The sequence below is a fragment of the Ornithorhynchus anatinus genome, chromosome 5 (genome assembly GCF_004115215.2).
Source record: "Ornithorhynchus anatinus isolate Pmale09 chromosome 5, mOrnAna1.pri.v4, whole genome shotgun sequence".
NCBI classification, from domain to species: domain Eukaryota; kingdom Metazoa; phylum Chordata; class Mammalia; order Monotremata; family Ornithorhynchidae; genus Ornithorhynchus; species Ornithorhynchus anatinus.
Genome location: NC_041732.1, coordinates 18,178,613 through 18,193,917, shown reverse-complemented (window position 1 = coordinate 18,193,917; position 15,305 = coordinate 18,178,613). Strand labels below are relative to the sequence as shown.

At 48.8% G+C, this 15,305-nt stretch overlaps 1 protein-coding gene across 1 annotated transcript in view; it reads left to right on the top strand.

Moving 5' to 3' along the window:
* Positions 1-15,305, top strand: part of TRPM7 (transient receptor potential cation channel subfamily M member 7) — a 101,309-nt gene that overhangs the window by 60,172 nt on the left and 25,832 nt on the right. The window contains 9 exon segments of the mRNA XM_029065075.1: positions 619-899; positions 1,583-1,811; positions 3,783-3,938; positions 4,032-4,175; positions 6,460-6,588; positions 10,270-10,548; positions 11,454-11,628; positions 12,259-12,385; positions 13,189-13,373. Coding sequence (XP_028920908.1) covers positions 619-899; positions 1,583-1,811; positions 3,783-3,938; positions 4,032-4,175; positions 6,460-6,588; positions 10,270-10,548; positions 11,454-11,628; positions 12,259-12,385; positions 13,189-13,373 — 1,705 coding nt within the window.

Genomic DNA, 15,305 nt, shown 5'->3' with positions numbered 1-15,305 from the left:
TGTTAAGCTCTTACTGTGTGCCACGTACTGTTAAGAGCTGAGGTGGATGCAGGTTAATCAGGTCGGACACAGTCCCCGTCCCCCGTGGACGGCTCACAGTCCTAATCTCCATTTTACAGATGACGTAACTGAGGCCCAGTGAAGTGACTTGCCCAGGATCATATAGCAGACATGGCAGAGCCGGGATTAAAACCCAGGTCCTTCTGACTCCCGGGCCCATGCCGTAGCCAATAATGAAGCTGTAAAAAAAATGTTTTAGTACGTTTTCCGTAGTGTCAGGCGATGAGTCAAAATAAGCATCCTTTTACTATTCGGGAACAAATAGCGTGTGCCAGAAATCTATTCTGATTCCTAAGAGACTTGCTGTTAGTGCGCGGGTGGGGTGTTAGGCAACCTTTGATTCAACTCCACTTGAGTGTATTTATTCGAAATAAAGCACTCTGGCCGCCGTTCACCAGCTGAACGACCTGGAATGGTGTAATTTCAAGAAACGGTAGGTCACAGTTAAGAGACTCTCCAGGCCACCTAGCTTCAGTTCGGTCCAGATCTTCCCGAATAGCACGAGTTCCTCATTAAGTAGTTTTTCCCCTTTGCATTTTTTTTTTTAACTTTTCCAAGATTGACACCAGCATGGAAGAAGGGAAAAAGAAAAGAACCAAAGATGAAATTGTAGACATCGACGATCCGGAAACCAGGCGCTTTCCTTATCCGCTTAATGAACTGTTACTCTGGGCCGTGCTCATGAAAAGGCAGAAAATGGCCCTGTTCTTCTGGCAGCACGGGGAAGAATCAATGGCTAAGGCCTTAGTTGCCTGCAAAGTCTATCGCTCGATGGCTTACGAAGCAAAACAGAGTGATCTTGTTGATGACACATCGGAAGAACTGAAGCAGTATTCCAAGTAAGGGCCTTTCTACTCCCTTCGGTGCTCTTCGCTTGTTGTTCAACCGCAGTAGGTAGCGAGAGTTAAGAGATGGTGGCATTTAATAATCACTTTTTTGTTTGTCCGGTAAGAGGCTGGAAACCTAGAATCCTTTTCAATCATTGGATCTCTCTTCTCAGGTGCCGGTCAGTTGTGTATCCTCAAATGCGTAGCATTTAGTCGTAATTGGAAGCTTACAGGACGCTGCTTTCAGATCCTTTTTCTCTTTAAAAGTATTTTTTTAATGATATTTGTTAAGCGCTACGTAGCAGGCACTGTACTAAGTGGTGGAGTAGATAGCGCACGATCGGGCCGGACACAGTCTCTGTCCCTTGTGGGGTTCACGGTCTTGATCCCCATTTGAGAGAACCAAGGCACCGACCAGTAAGTTGACGTGTTCAAAGTCACTCGGGAGGCAAGTCCTGGGATTAGAAGCCAGGGCCTCTGGCTCCCAGGCCCGTGCTCTATCCACTAGGCCATGCTGCCTCTCTGTAGTGTGAAATGTGACATGATGAACATTTATGGATCCTGTGTTGTAGGGTAAAGACTTGCCCTCTCAAGTCTAGGAAACAGAAAATACCTGGAAACCGAGTTCACTGATGTTTTTCCCTGGTAAAAATGTTTTTTGGGGGTTTTTTTTGTTTGTTTTTTCCCTCGCGTAGTGATTTTGGCCAGCTGGCAGTGGAGCTCCTCGAACAGTCCTTCAGACAAGATGAAACAATGGCTATGAAGCTCCTCACCTACGAACTGAAAAACTGGAGTAACTCCACCTGCCTCAAACTAGCAGTGTCTTCGAGACTCCGCCCCTTTGTCGCTCATACTTGTACGCAAATGCTGCTCTCCGATATGTGGATGGGAAGGCTGAACATGAGGAAGAATTCATGGTACAAGGTAACTGTTTTTCAGACCGTCACATCCGTGCAGCGTTCGCACTAACCGCCAGTGTGGTTTAACGTACGTGCGGTTGAGGAGGAGACCAAACCGAAAAGGAATCTGGTTTCCAGGAGCAGTTAGCTCAGACATTTGAGGTGCCATGTAATAATAATAATAACAATAATTGTGATATCTGTTAAGCGCTTACTATGTGCCAGCCACTTTACTAAGCACTGGGGGGGAACAAGCAACTCGGATGGGAACACAGTCCCTGTTGCACATTGGGCTCAAAGTCTAAATCCCCATTTTACAGATGAGGGAAACTGAATCCCAGGGAAATGAAGCGACTTGCCCAGGGTCACCCAGCAGACAAGTGGCGGAACCAGGATTAGAAACCAGGTCCTTCTGACAGCCAGGCCCGTGCCCTGATCGTAGGCCCAGCTGCTTCTCCATAACATCCTTGATGGCATAATGGGACGGAGGAGAAGTCTTCACCTTGGGAAAAATGAACCTTGAGCTCTCAAGGCGTGAGCCAGCGGCTCAAGACTCGGACAGGTGGGGAGGGGCAAGAGGCTCATTCTTTCCCAGCCCCCTCCTTGATCTCTCCAAAACACGGATGTTTGGGCTGTCAAGGCCATCCCCCTTTGCCCAAGGATAGCAGTGGAAAGCTGAAAAAATGACATTTTGGTTTGTTTCTTCGGATGGAATATTTGCATTGCCTCCCTGCCTCCTCATTCCAGCGGGAAACCTAAGTCCTGATGAGTGAGGACAGGAATTCAGCCTTCTTCTGTACATCCTGGTTTCAGTCAGCCCGGCAGTCGTGTTTATCGAGCACTTACTATGTGCGTAGCACTGTCCCGAGCGCTTGCAAGGGCACGACGCCGCAACAGACAGACACGTTCCCTGCCCACGACGCGCTCACAGTCTAGAGGGGTTCCAGGGTAACGATGCCGGATCCCGTCCGGTTGTTCTGCGGGATCAGAGCAGTGGGGAGGAGGGAATTCCGATTAGCCCGGCGTCCCCTGTGACTGAAATTCGCTCCATCCCATGACGTTCCTCCCATCCCCCCGCCTGAGAGTCGAGGCTATTTCTTTATTGTTTTCATGCATTTTGAGAAGGGATGTTATATTTATATATCATTTTAAGCCTAAGAATTTCCTACCAAATATTTCTGCTGTATTTTTTTTTGTCCCATAGCCGGAAGCCTTATCTTTAACATCCCTTTTGATATATCTTCCTAAATAAGGTACAGAAATGTAGAAGGCAGAAAACAGGCAAGTAGCCTTGAACCAGAGGCATACCTAGCTGGATACGGATACTAATAAGTTACTAAAAGTAGTGACGGAAGATTAACCACCAGAAACCCGGTTCCAAAAATACCGTTGCTTTGTGCTCTGCAGTTTGGCAGGCAATAAGTCAAAGTCGGTGTAGGAACGAGCCTTTTGTGTTGCATTTCATTTTCGAGGTGCACGGTGGGCAAGCAAAGGACATATTGTGGAGCCCTTTCACCAGGGTTTTTTTTGGGGGTGGGGGGGAGCGGTGAAATCATCAAGGAGCCACCGTAGCGCCCGGACGTTGCCTGGCTTGATTCCAAGTGCCCTATGAATGGGAATTTTTGGAAACTGGTAACATCTTACCCTGGCGACGCAATCCACCAGGATAAAAAAGAATTTCTGTCTGACCGTCAGACACCACGTAAAAGTACAGGGTTAAACCGATCTCCCCCGCGGTTTCACGGAATGTCCTTTATGAAGCTCAGTCTGGGCCTCGCTTTCAACTGCATATGTGAATAACCCCAAACTAATATTTCCTCCATCGTTTTTTTTTTTTGCTCACCACCCGAAAAAGTAAAAAAAAAAGTTGTTAATTGTATTATACCGTCGTCATTTCGGGGTGAACTGACTTATCTTCATGACTCGTTTTCACTTAGTTGGAAATGAGTCTTGTTTCTCCTCAGAAAATAAACCTAACACCTTCCAAAACTTTTAGGTGATCCTGAGCATCCTGGTCCCCCCAGCCATATTAATGCTGGAATATAAAACCAAGGCGGAGATGTCACACATTCCACAATCTCAAGATGCTCATCAGATGACCATGGAAGACAGTGAAAACAACTTCCAGAACATAGCGGAAGAAATTCCAATGGTAATGGGGAAAGGGAGAAGGGAGAGCCAGTTTGAGGGGGGAAAAGCCTGTTTGAAATCGGTATCATAGATTGTCTTTCTGTTCTATTACTAGGAGATATTTAAAGAAGTCAGAGGTATGGAGAGCCCCGAAGGGAAGCCTGAGATCGAAACCCAGACGAAACCTAAAAAACTTCCCATCACCCGAAAGTTCTATGCGTTTTATCATGCACCGATAGTGAAATTCTGGTTCAACACGGTGAGTGTCTGAAAATATTGGCACCGTTCGTTTATTCACTGGGGAACTAAATGCTTTGGGCTTTGATGGGAGCAGAACATGTGGAGCCCCCAACCAATGTGCTGTTCCTCTGCAAATGCCTGCTGGTCGTGGGACCCGGGATCCCATCTGGCCACTGAAATGGGCTCCGCAAAAGAAATGGCAAGAAGGACCTCACAAAGAAGGAGCTCACAGTGGGGTTTGGAACATCACATTTGTTTTAATTTGATGCTTGGCTCCCTGTCTTCCCGCATATTGCATATTTAGGCGGAAGAAAAGTGCAGACGTTGCTGGCAGTTTCTTAAAATCAAAGGTTCTTTCCCCTCAGATGTGGATTTGGATTGGGCATTTAAAATTTCCATTTGTTTACGAATGATTCTTGAGGGTTTTCTTTATTCATTTTATTTATTTTTGGGGTAGAATGCGTACCCGAAGCATTTTCCCACCCGTAAACTCTGTTGGTCACGGGTTCTGTTCCCGGCTCCGCCACCTGTCGGCCATGTGACCTTGGGCAAGTCGCTTTACCTCTCTGTGCCTCAGTTTCCTCATCTGCAAAATGGGGATTGAGATTGTGAGCCCCGCATGGGACAAGGACTTTGTCCAGCCCGATTTGCTTGTACCTACCCCAGCGCTTAATACAGTGCCTGGCACACAGTAAGCGCTTAAATGCCAGAATTATTATTATTATTGTTATTGTTATCATTATTATTATTGTACTCTCAGGGCTTAGTATAGTTTGTGCACAGTAAACACTCAAGAAGCACCAGTGATTGACTGTATACGCGATTCGATCGGATCACGTTGTTAACCTTATAGCCCTCCCTGTCCCTGGGCAAACGAAAGTTAGTAACGGTATAATCCAAATGTTCTCTGCTTGCAGGCTTTTAGTAAACACTCGGTTGATTAATTAGAGAGCGCAACCATTCAGGAACCTGACACCTTTCAAAGGTTTTGATTCTTAGGAGGAAAGAATCTCTTGGGCCGTAGTGGAAATATTTATGGAAACGTAGTTTCCATAATTTCCAAATTTATGGAAATAATGCCATCTAGATTCCCTCATATCAGAAACCTGTGCGTCTCTGGCTTCACATGGTAGCATTTATTAAAATGTTTACTTGTGCGGAACACTGTACTGAGCACTGGGAAAGAGCACGCAAGGGGGTTAGACTGTAGACTCTGTAAGCCTCTCTAGGCTATAAACTTGTCGGCGGGGAAGGTGTCCATTATAATGTATTGGTGCTCGCCCAAGCGCTTAGTACCGTGTCGTGCACACAGTAAGGACTCAATAAATTGATAGACACGGCTCCTATCCCAAAAGGGGCTCTCAATCCATAAATACTGATGGAGGAGGGGAGTTGAGACAGACGCACCAGGAGCAACGAAACAGTGAAACTTCACGACAGCGTTAAGAGAGGTCAGAGTCACCGTTTGCAAAATCAAAAGTCAGTAAGGAACGATGAAACGGTAAAACTTCAAAAGAGCAGGAGAGAGTAGGTCAGAGACACACTATACAAAACAGAAACGAGTCATTCCGTCTTATTTATTGAGTGCTGTCACCGGAGCCCTTTTCCGTGTGGCTCTCGAGACTTTTAAAACGCAGGTCCGTGTGTTGTCAGCGGGAGCGAGGGAGCCAGTCGCTCCGTCAGCGAGCGGTATTGATCGAGAGCTTACTGCGCGCACCACACTCTACTGAGCGTTTGGGGGAGTACAGTCCAGCAGAGTTGGTAGACGCGTTTCCTGCCCGCAACGGGCTTAGCGTCTGGAGGGGGAGAGGGAGGCGAAAAGAAGTAGATAAGTTGACAGAAATGTCCGTTAGTGCTGTGGGGCTGAGGGTGGGGCAAATACCTAATGCCCATAGGGTACAGATCAATCAATCAGTCAAGTTTCTCGGGCGCTTACTGTATGAAGACCACTGTGCTAAGCACTCGATGGAAGAGTACAACCGAACGGTCACGATCCCTGACCGTAACGAGCTCACAGTCCCAAGAGGGAAGCAGGCATTCGTAGAAAAGATAGAAAAGGGAGGGAGAGTTTGGGGAAAGAGGACTTGATTGGGGAAGGGCTCTTGGAGGAGGCGGAGGACGTGCAAGTTAATACGTCTGTTTTGGAAGCCTTTTTGAGTCGGTTGGTTTTCATCCGTTTATATTTTGGGGTTTAGAGGATACACACCGAATCCTCTAGAGCGCCTGACTCTTTCTCCCTTGGTCCCCACCCTCTACCTCAGAACCACAGTAACGCTATAGCTCTCGATTTTTCTTGGTTGCAGCTGGCCTACTTGGGCTTTCTGATGCTCTACACGTTTGTGGTCTTGGTGAAGATGGAAGAACTGCCATCGGTACAGGAATGGATTGTCATTGCTTACATCTTCACGTCAGCGATCGAGAAAATCCGTGAGGTATGCACGCGGCTCTGGGGCGGTGGCTCGCTGCCTCTTGAGTCGGGCTAGAACCGTACGCTCGTAACGGCCTTTCAGAGTTAGCCAGGCGGGTGAATTACTAGATGCTGACCAGGAGAAGCAGTGCGGTCTAGTGGATAGAGCACGGGCCTGGGAGTCAGAAGGCCCTGGGTTCCGATCCCAGCTCCGCCGTCCTTCGGCTGTGTGACCGTGGGCAAGTCGTCTCACTTTTCTGGGCCTCAGTTCCCTCATTTCCAAAATGGGGGAGTTCAGCACCTGTTCTCCCTCCTGCACAGACTGTGAACCCCGCGTGGGACCTGATGATCTTGTATCTCCCCCAGCGCTTAGTAGAGTGCCTGGCACGTAGTAAGTGCCTAGCAGATACCATAAAAAAAAATCAACCAGGCATATTTATTGAGCGTTTACTGTGGTGCAGTGGACAAGCGCTTGGAAGACGAGAAGAGAACACAGTTGGTAGATGCTTTCCCTGCCCGCAGAGAGTTGGCAGTTGGGGCACGTAGATGGCAGGATGGGTCAGATACAGTGAATTCTGCGTCATTTGGGCTGAGAAGCCTCAGCCTCAAGGAGAATCGGTGCACATCGGATGATCACTTTGCCCGAATTGTCCCAACTCTCGGTCTACTCCCGGCATCAAACAATCAACCGATGGCATGTACTGAGCGCTTACCGTGTTCAGAGCCCTGTCCTCAGTGCCTGGAAGAGTGCCCACGGAGTTGGTGGGCACGTTCCCTGCCTGCAACGAACTTGCAGTCTAGAGGGGGAGAGCTCAGTCATTCAGTGGTGTTTATTCATTCATTCATTCATTCAATAGTATTTATTGAGCGCTTACTATGTGCAGAGCACTGTACTAAGCGCTTGGGATGAACAAGTCGGCAACAGATAGAGACAGTCCCTGCCGTTTGACGGGCTTACAGTCTAATCGGGGGAGACGGACAGACGAGAACAATGGCACTAAACAGCGTCAAGGGGAAGAACATCTCGTAAAAACAATGGCGACTAAATAGAATCGAGGCGATGTACAATTCATTAACAAAATAAATAGGGTAACGAAAATATATACAGTTGAGCGGACGAGTACAGTGCTGTGGGGATGGGAAGGGAGAGGTGGAGGAGCAGAGGGAAAAGGGGAAAATGAGGCTTTAGCTGCGGAGAGGTAAAGGGGGGATGGCAGAGGGAGTAGAGGGGGAAGAGGAGCTCAGTCTGGGAAGGCCTCTTGGAGGAGGTGATTTTTAAGTAAGGTTTTGAAGAGGGAAAGAGAATCAGTTTGGCGGAGGTGAGGAGGGAGGGCGTTCCGGGACCGCGGGAGGACGTGACCCAGGGGTCGACGGGATAGGCGAGACCGAGGGACGGCGAGGAGGTGGGCGGCAGAGGAGCGGAGTGTGCGGGGTGGGCGGTAGAAGGAGAGAAGGGAGGAGAGGTAGGAAGGGGCAAGGTGATGGAGAGCCTTGAAGCCTAGAGTGAGGAGTTTATTGAGCGCTTACTGTATGCGGAGCACTGTCTTAACCGCTTGGAAGAGTAGAATAGACAGAGTTGGTAGGCGCGTTCCCTGCCCACAACGAGCTTACAGTCTAGAGGGGGAGAGATCAGTCCATCACGGGTATTCACTGAGCGTGCACTGTTGGCAGAACACTGTACTAAGCGCTTGGGAGAGGACAGTACAGCAGAGTTGATAGGTTCCCTGCCCATAACCTTCTAGAGGGGGATGGCGGGGGCCTACTTGACTAGGGGCCTCTCTGGTTCAGCAACCTCGTGGAGTTCTGGGGTCACTTTAATGCGTCACCGTCTGAATGATGGTTTATGCCCGCCCCGGGGATAAATACCGGAAGCTGACCAGTCGACCAGCTTGGTTTTCAAACCCGCCTGTCCAAGATTCCCCGAGGAGAGACAAGGCATCTGCTGTTCTTCCCCAGTCACCGAGGTTAATTGTAGCTCCGGGAAATGTTGACTCTCCCTTCAGGAAGCCCAATCCACACCTTCTCTTTGCCGACACACAAGGGGCAGGAACACACTGAGTCATTTTGTCCGAACTACTCAGCTCGCTCCTCCTTCAGCATTTAGAGCGGTGTTTGATACATAGTAAGTTCTTAACAAATACCATTTAAAAAAAACAAACAGAAGTCATGTTTATTGAGCGCTTGGCTAGATTTCAATCTTACTAGTCTTATTAAGATTTTGGGGACAGGGTGGGACAGGGATGTGTCCAACCTGATTATCTTGTATCTACTCCAGCACTTAGAACAGTGCCTGACACATAGTAAGCACTTATTAAATGCCATTATTGTTATTATAATAATAATAATCCCCATTTTACAGGTGAGGTCACTGAGGCCCTGAGAAGCGAAGTGACTCTCCCAAGGTCCCACAGCAGACAAGCGGCCGAGCCGGGATTAGAACCCAGGTCCTTGCGGCTCTCAGGCCTGGGCTCTAACCGCTAGGCCGTGCTGCTTCTTACGAGACTTAGCTGTCCTCAAGTATATGAAGGGCTTGAAGGAGGAGGCTGTTGAAGCGGGTGTTTTCCAGGGGAATCAAGGATCATACAGGAGGAAGCAGGCCCGGGCTCTTTCCACTAGGCCACACTGCTTCAACCCTGGGGTGCAAACAGGTGGCGACTGCCCACTCTGCTTGGGAGAGCACAGTGCAGTAGTAAACAGACACATTCCCTATCGACAACGAACTTACAGTCTACAGTTGACCTCAGTAGAAATAAATAAATTGCAGATATGGGTAAATTACTAAGCGCTTGGGAGAATGCCATGTAACAGAGTTGGTGGACTCATTCTCTGGCCACAAGGAACATACCATCTCGAGGGGGAGACAGATAGGGATGTGGACCCAAGTGCCGTGGAGCTGATGGGTGAAGAAAGGGAAAGGTCAGGGTGGTGCAGAAGGGAGTGGGAGGAGAGGAAATGGTGTAGTCAGGGAAGGCCACTTGGAGGATGTGGGCCTTTATTTAAACTTAGAAGGTGGGGAGAGCGGTGACGTCTGGATATGAAGAGGGGAGGGCGATCCAGGCCAGCGGCGGGACATGGGCGAGAGGGCGGCGGCGAGGTAAGCGTGATTGGGGCGGTTTCCTCCGGTGGTTGCGCACAGAGCGTCACTTACACCGGGGAGACGGTGACCTTGTTCACATTTTACTGGTAGACGTCTGCTTCCGAGTACTAAGCAGTATCTTTGTATTCTTAGAAGTTGTAAGGCAAAGAACAGACTTCTTCACTGGGAGAGTTATAGTGCTGGAGAGGTCCTTGAAATCAATCACATTTACCGAGCGCTCACTGCGAGGCAGGAACCGTACCGAGCCCTGGAGTTAGATGCGAGCCGATCAGTTTGGCCACAGCCCACGCCCCACATGGGGCTCAGCGTCTTCACCCCCGCTTTGCAGATGAGGAAACAGGGGTCCGGAGAAGTGAAGTGACTTGTCCGAGGTCACACGGCAGACAAGTGGCGGAAAGGAAGAGCCTCCTCCTCCGTGGGGCCGAGAAATAGAAGTCGACCGAAGCGAAGGGCGCTTTTCTGCATGACGATGTGGCTTCTGGAGGCTTTCCTCCGAACGTGTGTTCCGAGGAAGACGTAGATGAGTATTTTGGTGACGAGGGAAGACGATAACCTCGAATGGGTGATTTTTTTTCCCCCATTTTTATTTGTTCAATTTATTTTCTGCAGATCTTCATGTCCGAAGCTGGGAAAGTAAACCAGAAGGTTAAAGTGTGGTTCAACGATTACTTCAATATCAGCGACACCATTGCCATCATCACTTTCTTCATTGGATTTGGACTCCGATTTGGAGCAAAGGGGAACTTTGAAAATGCATACGACGATTACGTTTTTGTGGCCGGAAGGCTAACCTATTGCCTCAACATCATATTTTGGTATGTGCGTTTGCTGGATTTTCTAGCCGTAAATCAGCAAGCCGGACCGTACGTCATGATGATTGGCAAGATGGTGAGTTGATGTGGTTCTCACTCGGACGTTCAGGACATATATATATATTTTTTAAATAATCGAAGGTGTTCATTTTTACCCGGAGGCCCATAAAACAGAGCGGACCAAGTCCTTGTTTTCATGTCCGCTCTCGGTTTTGCTGTCTTCGAAGCTATCGCTTTTAAGACTGCTTTAATAGGCCACCCAGGCAGGTGGCTGAGGCGTAATAGAACTGGGGAGAAAGTAAATACAGAATTAAAAAGTGATTGCAGTTGGGGTTCTGTTGTTTTTTTTTTAAAGATGTTTCATTCAGAAATCTTTATTGAGCCGCTCACCCTGGGCAAAGCGCTGTACTAAGCACTTGGGAGACAACGGTATAGCAACAGACAGACACATTCACTACCCAGAATGAGCTTACAGTCTAGAGTGGGAAGGGAGGCATCAGTAGAAATAAATAAATTACAGATACGTACGTAAGAGCTGTGGGGCGGAGAAGAACAAAGGGAGCGAGTCAGGGCGATGCAGAAGAGAGTGGGAGAAGAGGAAACCGGGGGCTTAGTCTGGGAAGGCTTCTCGGAGGAGATGGGCCTTCAATAAGGCTTTGAAGCGGGGGCGAATAATTGTCTTTTGGATTTGAGGGATGGCGCTCCAGGCTAGAGGCAGGACGTGGGCTAGGGGTCGGCGGCGAGATAGGCAAGATCGAGGCCCAGTGAGAAGGTTAGCACTAGAGGAGCAAAGTAGTTTAGTTTTGCTTGTTTACTGGATGGCCAACGTGTTTTGTGTACAAGTGTGTAACCCCTTCACCTTACTGGCTAGGTAGGAGACCCCATAAAGTCCTCGTTACTATAAAAGTAGTATAAAATAAAATGTCTCTCTCTTAACTGTGGCCGGTTGTTTTGTTTTTTTTGGTCTTGTTCTTTGACTAGGTTGCCAACATGTTTTACATTGTTGTGATTATGGCCCTGGTCTTGCTGAGTTTTGGTGTTCCCCGGAAGGCGATCCTCTACCCTCATGAGTCGCCATCGTGGACACTGGCAAAAGATATCGTTTTTCATCCGTACTGGATGATTTTTGGTGAAGTGTACGCCTATGAAATCGACGGTAAGAGCGGAGAGTTTAAGATTCATTTTTCCCATCGGTCGGAAGCGGAACGTGAGCCAGCGTTTTGCAGCGCTCCCTCAAACTGTAACGAGAAAAAGATCTAGAAGCAGCCTATTCGGTCCCTGTAGCTTCTGAGTAACGGCCCTGCCGCTGAGCTTGGGGAGGGTGAAGAAAGGTAGAAGCGTTCCATTTTTAATTCTGAGAGCTGGACTTCAATCAGTGGCATTTACTGAGCGCTTTCTGAGTGCAGTGCACAGTACTGAGCGCTGGGGAGAGTACAGTATGCACACACATACCCTGCCCACAAGCTTACAGTTCGGAGGTGGGAGCAGATGTGAATCTAAATGAATAAATTACCGATAGGGACGTAAGTTCCGTGGGGCTGAGTTAGGGGGCTGCGGGAGGAGAAACACATCAGCACGGTAGACTTCTTTCACGGCCCCCCTTAAGGATGGGGTTGTGGTTTTAAAGCTTTAGAGACTGCAGAGTAATTCTCTTAGCTTTTTAAAAAGCAAACAAACCGGGGAGCAGGGTTAGGGGAGAGCCTGTAAGGAGATGTTTTCGTGTTTGATTTTTTTAATTATTCGTGATCCATTTGAGGTCTCCAAAATGCTTTCCTTTTTCTCCAAGTGTGCGCGAATAATTCAGAAGCGAAGGAGCTCTGCGGGCCTGGAACCTGGTTGACCCCATTTCTTCAAGCCGTCTACCTCTTCGTTCAGTACATAATCATGGTTAATCTTCTTATTGCCTTTTTCAAGTGAGTCCGTCTTTTGGTTTAAATGGTTCTTAGGTGGGTGCCGAGGCGGGCTTCGGAGGGAGGCTTAAGCCAAACCCACACGACGCGTTGTGAGGTCCGGGGAGACCATGGTGTCCTGGCAGGTAAAAGGGAGGCAGGTTCAGTTACCGGTGGACGCCCGGGCGTCTCGGGTCAGGGAAGGTAAGAAACACCAGAGGAATAAGACACTTAGCTCCTGGAGAGAGGCGGGCGATGACTTTGCGGCTTTGGAAGGAAAAGAAATCCCCTGAGGTTTAAGATCTCAGGGCGGTTTCATTTGAAACTAGGTCCGCATTTCCTCTCTTCCCACTGCCTTTTACGTCGCCCTGCCACTTGGATCTGTGGACCCTTATCCACCCTTCCCTCAGCCCCACAGTACTTAAGGTCCATAGCCGGAATTCATCGATTTCTCTTCATGTCCTTCCCCCGCTCTGGGCCACTCTAAGTTTGTGGTGGGCGAGGAAGCGCCTACCAACACTGTCCTGTTGCCCTCTCCCAAGCACACAGAAAGCGCTCAATAAATACTATCGATCGATCGAAGCGCTGGAGCACAACCTTGGTAGCGGAAGGGAGAGGGCGTTCTTCGGAACTCTTTTGAAGAACTTTCCGCTCGTGCTCCGATTTGTGAGGTGGCATGCCGTTTCTGTCCCGGGCCCGTCTTTGTCCCACCGCTTCTGAGGGGAACCCTTCATCTGGGGGGAGAAGCAGGAGAGTGGATGACGGTGGATCGGCATCTCGGGGATTTCACCTCCTAAACCAGCCTGTCTTGTCTCTCCCCCTTCTAGCAATGTATATTTGCAAGTAAAGGCCATTTCCAACATCGTCTGGAAGTACCAGCGTTACCATTTCATCATGGCTTATCACGAGAAACCGGTGCTCCCTCCCCCTCTCATCATCCTTAGCCACATGGCCTCCCTGTTCTGTTGCATCTGTAAAAGAAGAAAGAAAGACAAGGCCTCCGACGGACCTAGTAAGAACACCGTTCATCCAGAGAGACGCTTTTCCCTCCCGGCATGTCGATAAGCTGAAGGCCGAGTAGTCTTTTTATGGTCTTTGCTCTTTGGGAATAGATCCACAGCAGTGGTGTCTGTCGTGCGGGGGACGATAGTAGGAGTTAAGGGGATTTACAAAAGAATGAGCGTGGCCCAGCGGAAAGAGTCCGGTCCTGGGGGTCAGAGGAACCGGTTCTGATCCCGGCTCAGCCACCTCTCTCCTGCGTAACCCTGGGCAAATCACCTCGCTTCTCTGGGCCTCAGTTTCCTCGTCTGTAAAACGGGGACTCGATATCCGTTCTTCTCCCTCCCATTTAGATTGCGAACCCCCTGAGGGCCAGGGACCGGGTCCAATCTGATTATCTTGTATCTATCCCAGTGCTTCATACGGTGCTTGGCCCATAGCGGGGCTTAACAGATACCATCACAGTTATCGTTATTAACGTGGAGAAGAAAATATTCCCGCCCTCGAGCCATCCGCAGTCTGGTCGGGGGAGGCAGACGACATGCGATTGGCCAAAAAATATGAAGGGATGGAAGAGCCACAAATCCCAAAAGATAGAAGTATCAGAAATCTGCAGGCAATATGTGCGGAGGGAGCTGAATTGGATGGTTTAATCGGGGCAAAGAGGAGAGGCCAGGGAAAAGGGATAGTAATCTAGAGGGGTTTCAGATTTTACTGGGTTTCCTTGGGCAATTCTGTATTTAGAAATGATTTATTTCCCTTCTAGGCAGCTGGTCGTGGACAGGGACTCCGTCTCTTGTGGTATTGTTCCCGAGAACTCTTGTGGAGAGAGTTCCCGAGTGCTCAGTATGGTGCTCTGCACCCAGTAAGCGCTCCATCAGACTGACTTAATTAAACCTAAAGCCCTTCATGGTTTCTGCTGGTATAAACCGCCCTGGTTAGCTTCTGTATTTCTTGGCCCTTGTGATTTTAGAATTTCCTGTTAGTTTTTCAGGTAGGCCGCTAGATTATTTCCCGTGCAGGACCAAGAAACAAAATAGATTCCCTACCTTCTTGAGAAGAAAACGGTTGGTACTCCGGGGTTGATAGGTTCCCGATTTCATCTTTCATTTCTCTCATTTTGTTCTAAATTCAAGGACTGGATGAAGCTTTGAGGGAAGCAGATTGCCCTCTCTTCTCCCCCTCCCACCCCACAGCACTTAGTTACACATCTTTATTTCTATTAATATGTGTCTGTTCTCTTGTTCTCTCCCAAGCGCTCTGCATACGGGGGTCAGTCAGTCGATCAGTTGTATTTATTGAGCGCTAATTACGTACAGAGCACTGTTCTACGCCCTCGGGAGAGGACAGTATAACAGAATTGGCAGAAACATTCCCTACCCCTAATGAGTGTTACACTCCATTGCAAAGCAGCCTGGCATAATGGCTAGAGCAAGGGCCTGTGAGTCAGGAGGTCATGGGTTCTAAACCCGGCTCTGACGCTTGTCTCATGTGGGACCTTGGGCAAGTCACTTCACTTCTCTGGGCCTCAGTGACCTCTCATCTGTAAAATGGGGATATAGACTGTGAGCGCCACGTGAGACAGGGACCATGTCCAGCCCAACTTGCTGGTTTCCACCCCAGGGCTAAGAACAGTGCCTGGTACATAATAAGCGCTTAATCAGTACCATAATTATTCTTATGAGCTTTCAGTCTAGAGTGAGCTCAATAAATATGATTTATTGATTCATAATGGATAGAACCTGGGCCTGGAAGTCCAAAGGACCTGGGTTCCAGTCCCGGCTCTGCCACTTGTCTGCCTTGTGACCTTGGCCAAGTCACTTCTCTGGGCCTCAGTTCCCTCAGCTGTAAAACTGGGATGAAGACTATGAGCCCCATCTGGGACATGGCCTTTGTCTGATTAGCTTCTATCTACCCCAGTACTTAGTAAAGCACCTGGAGCATA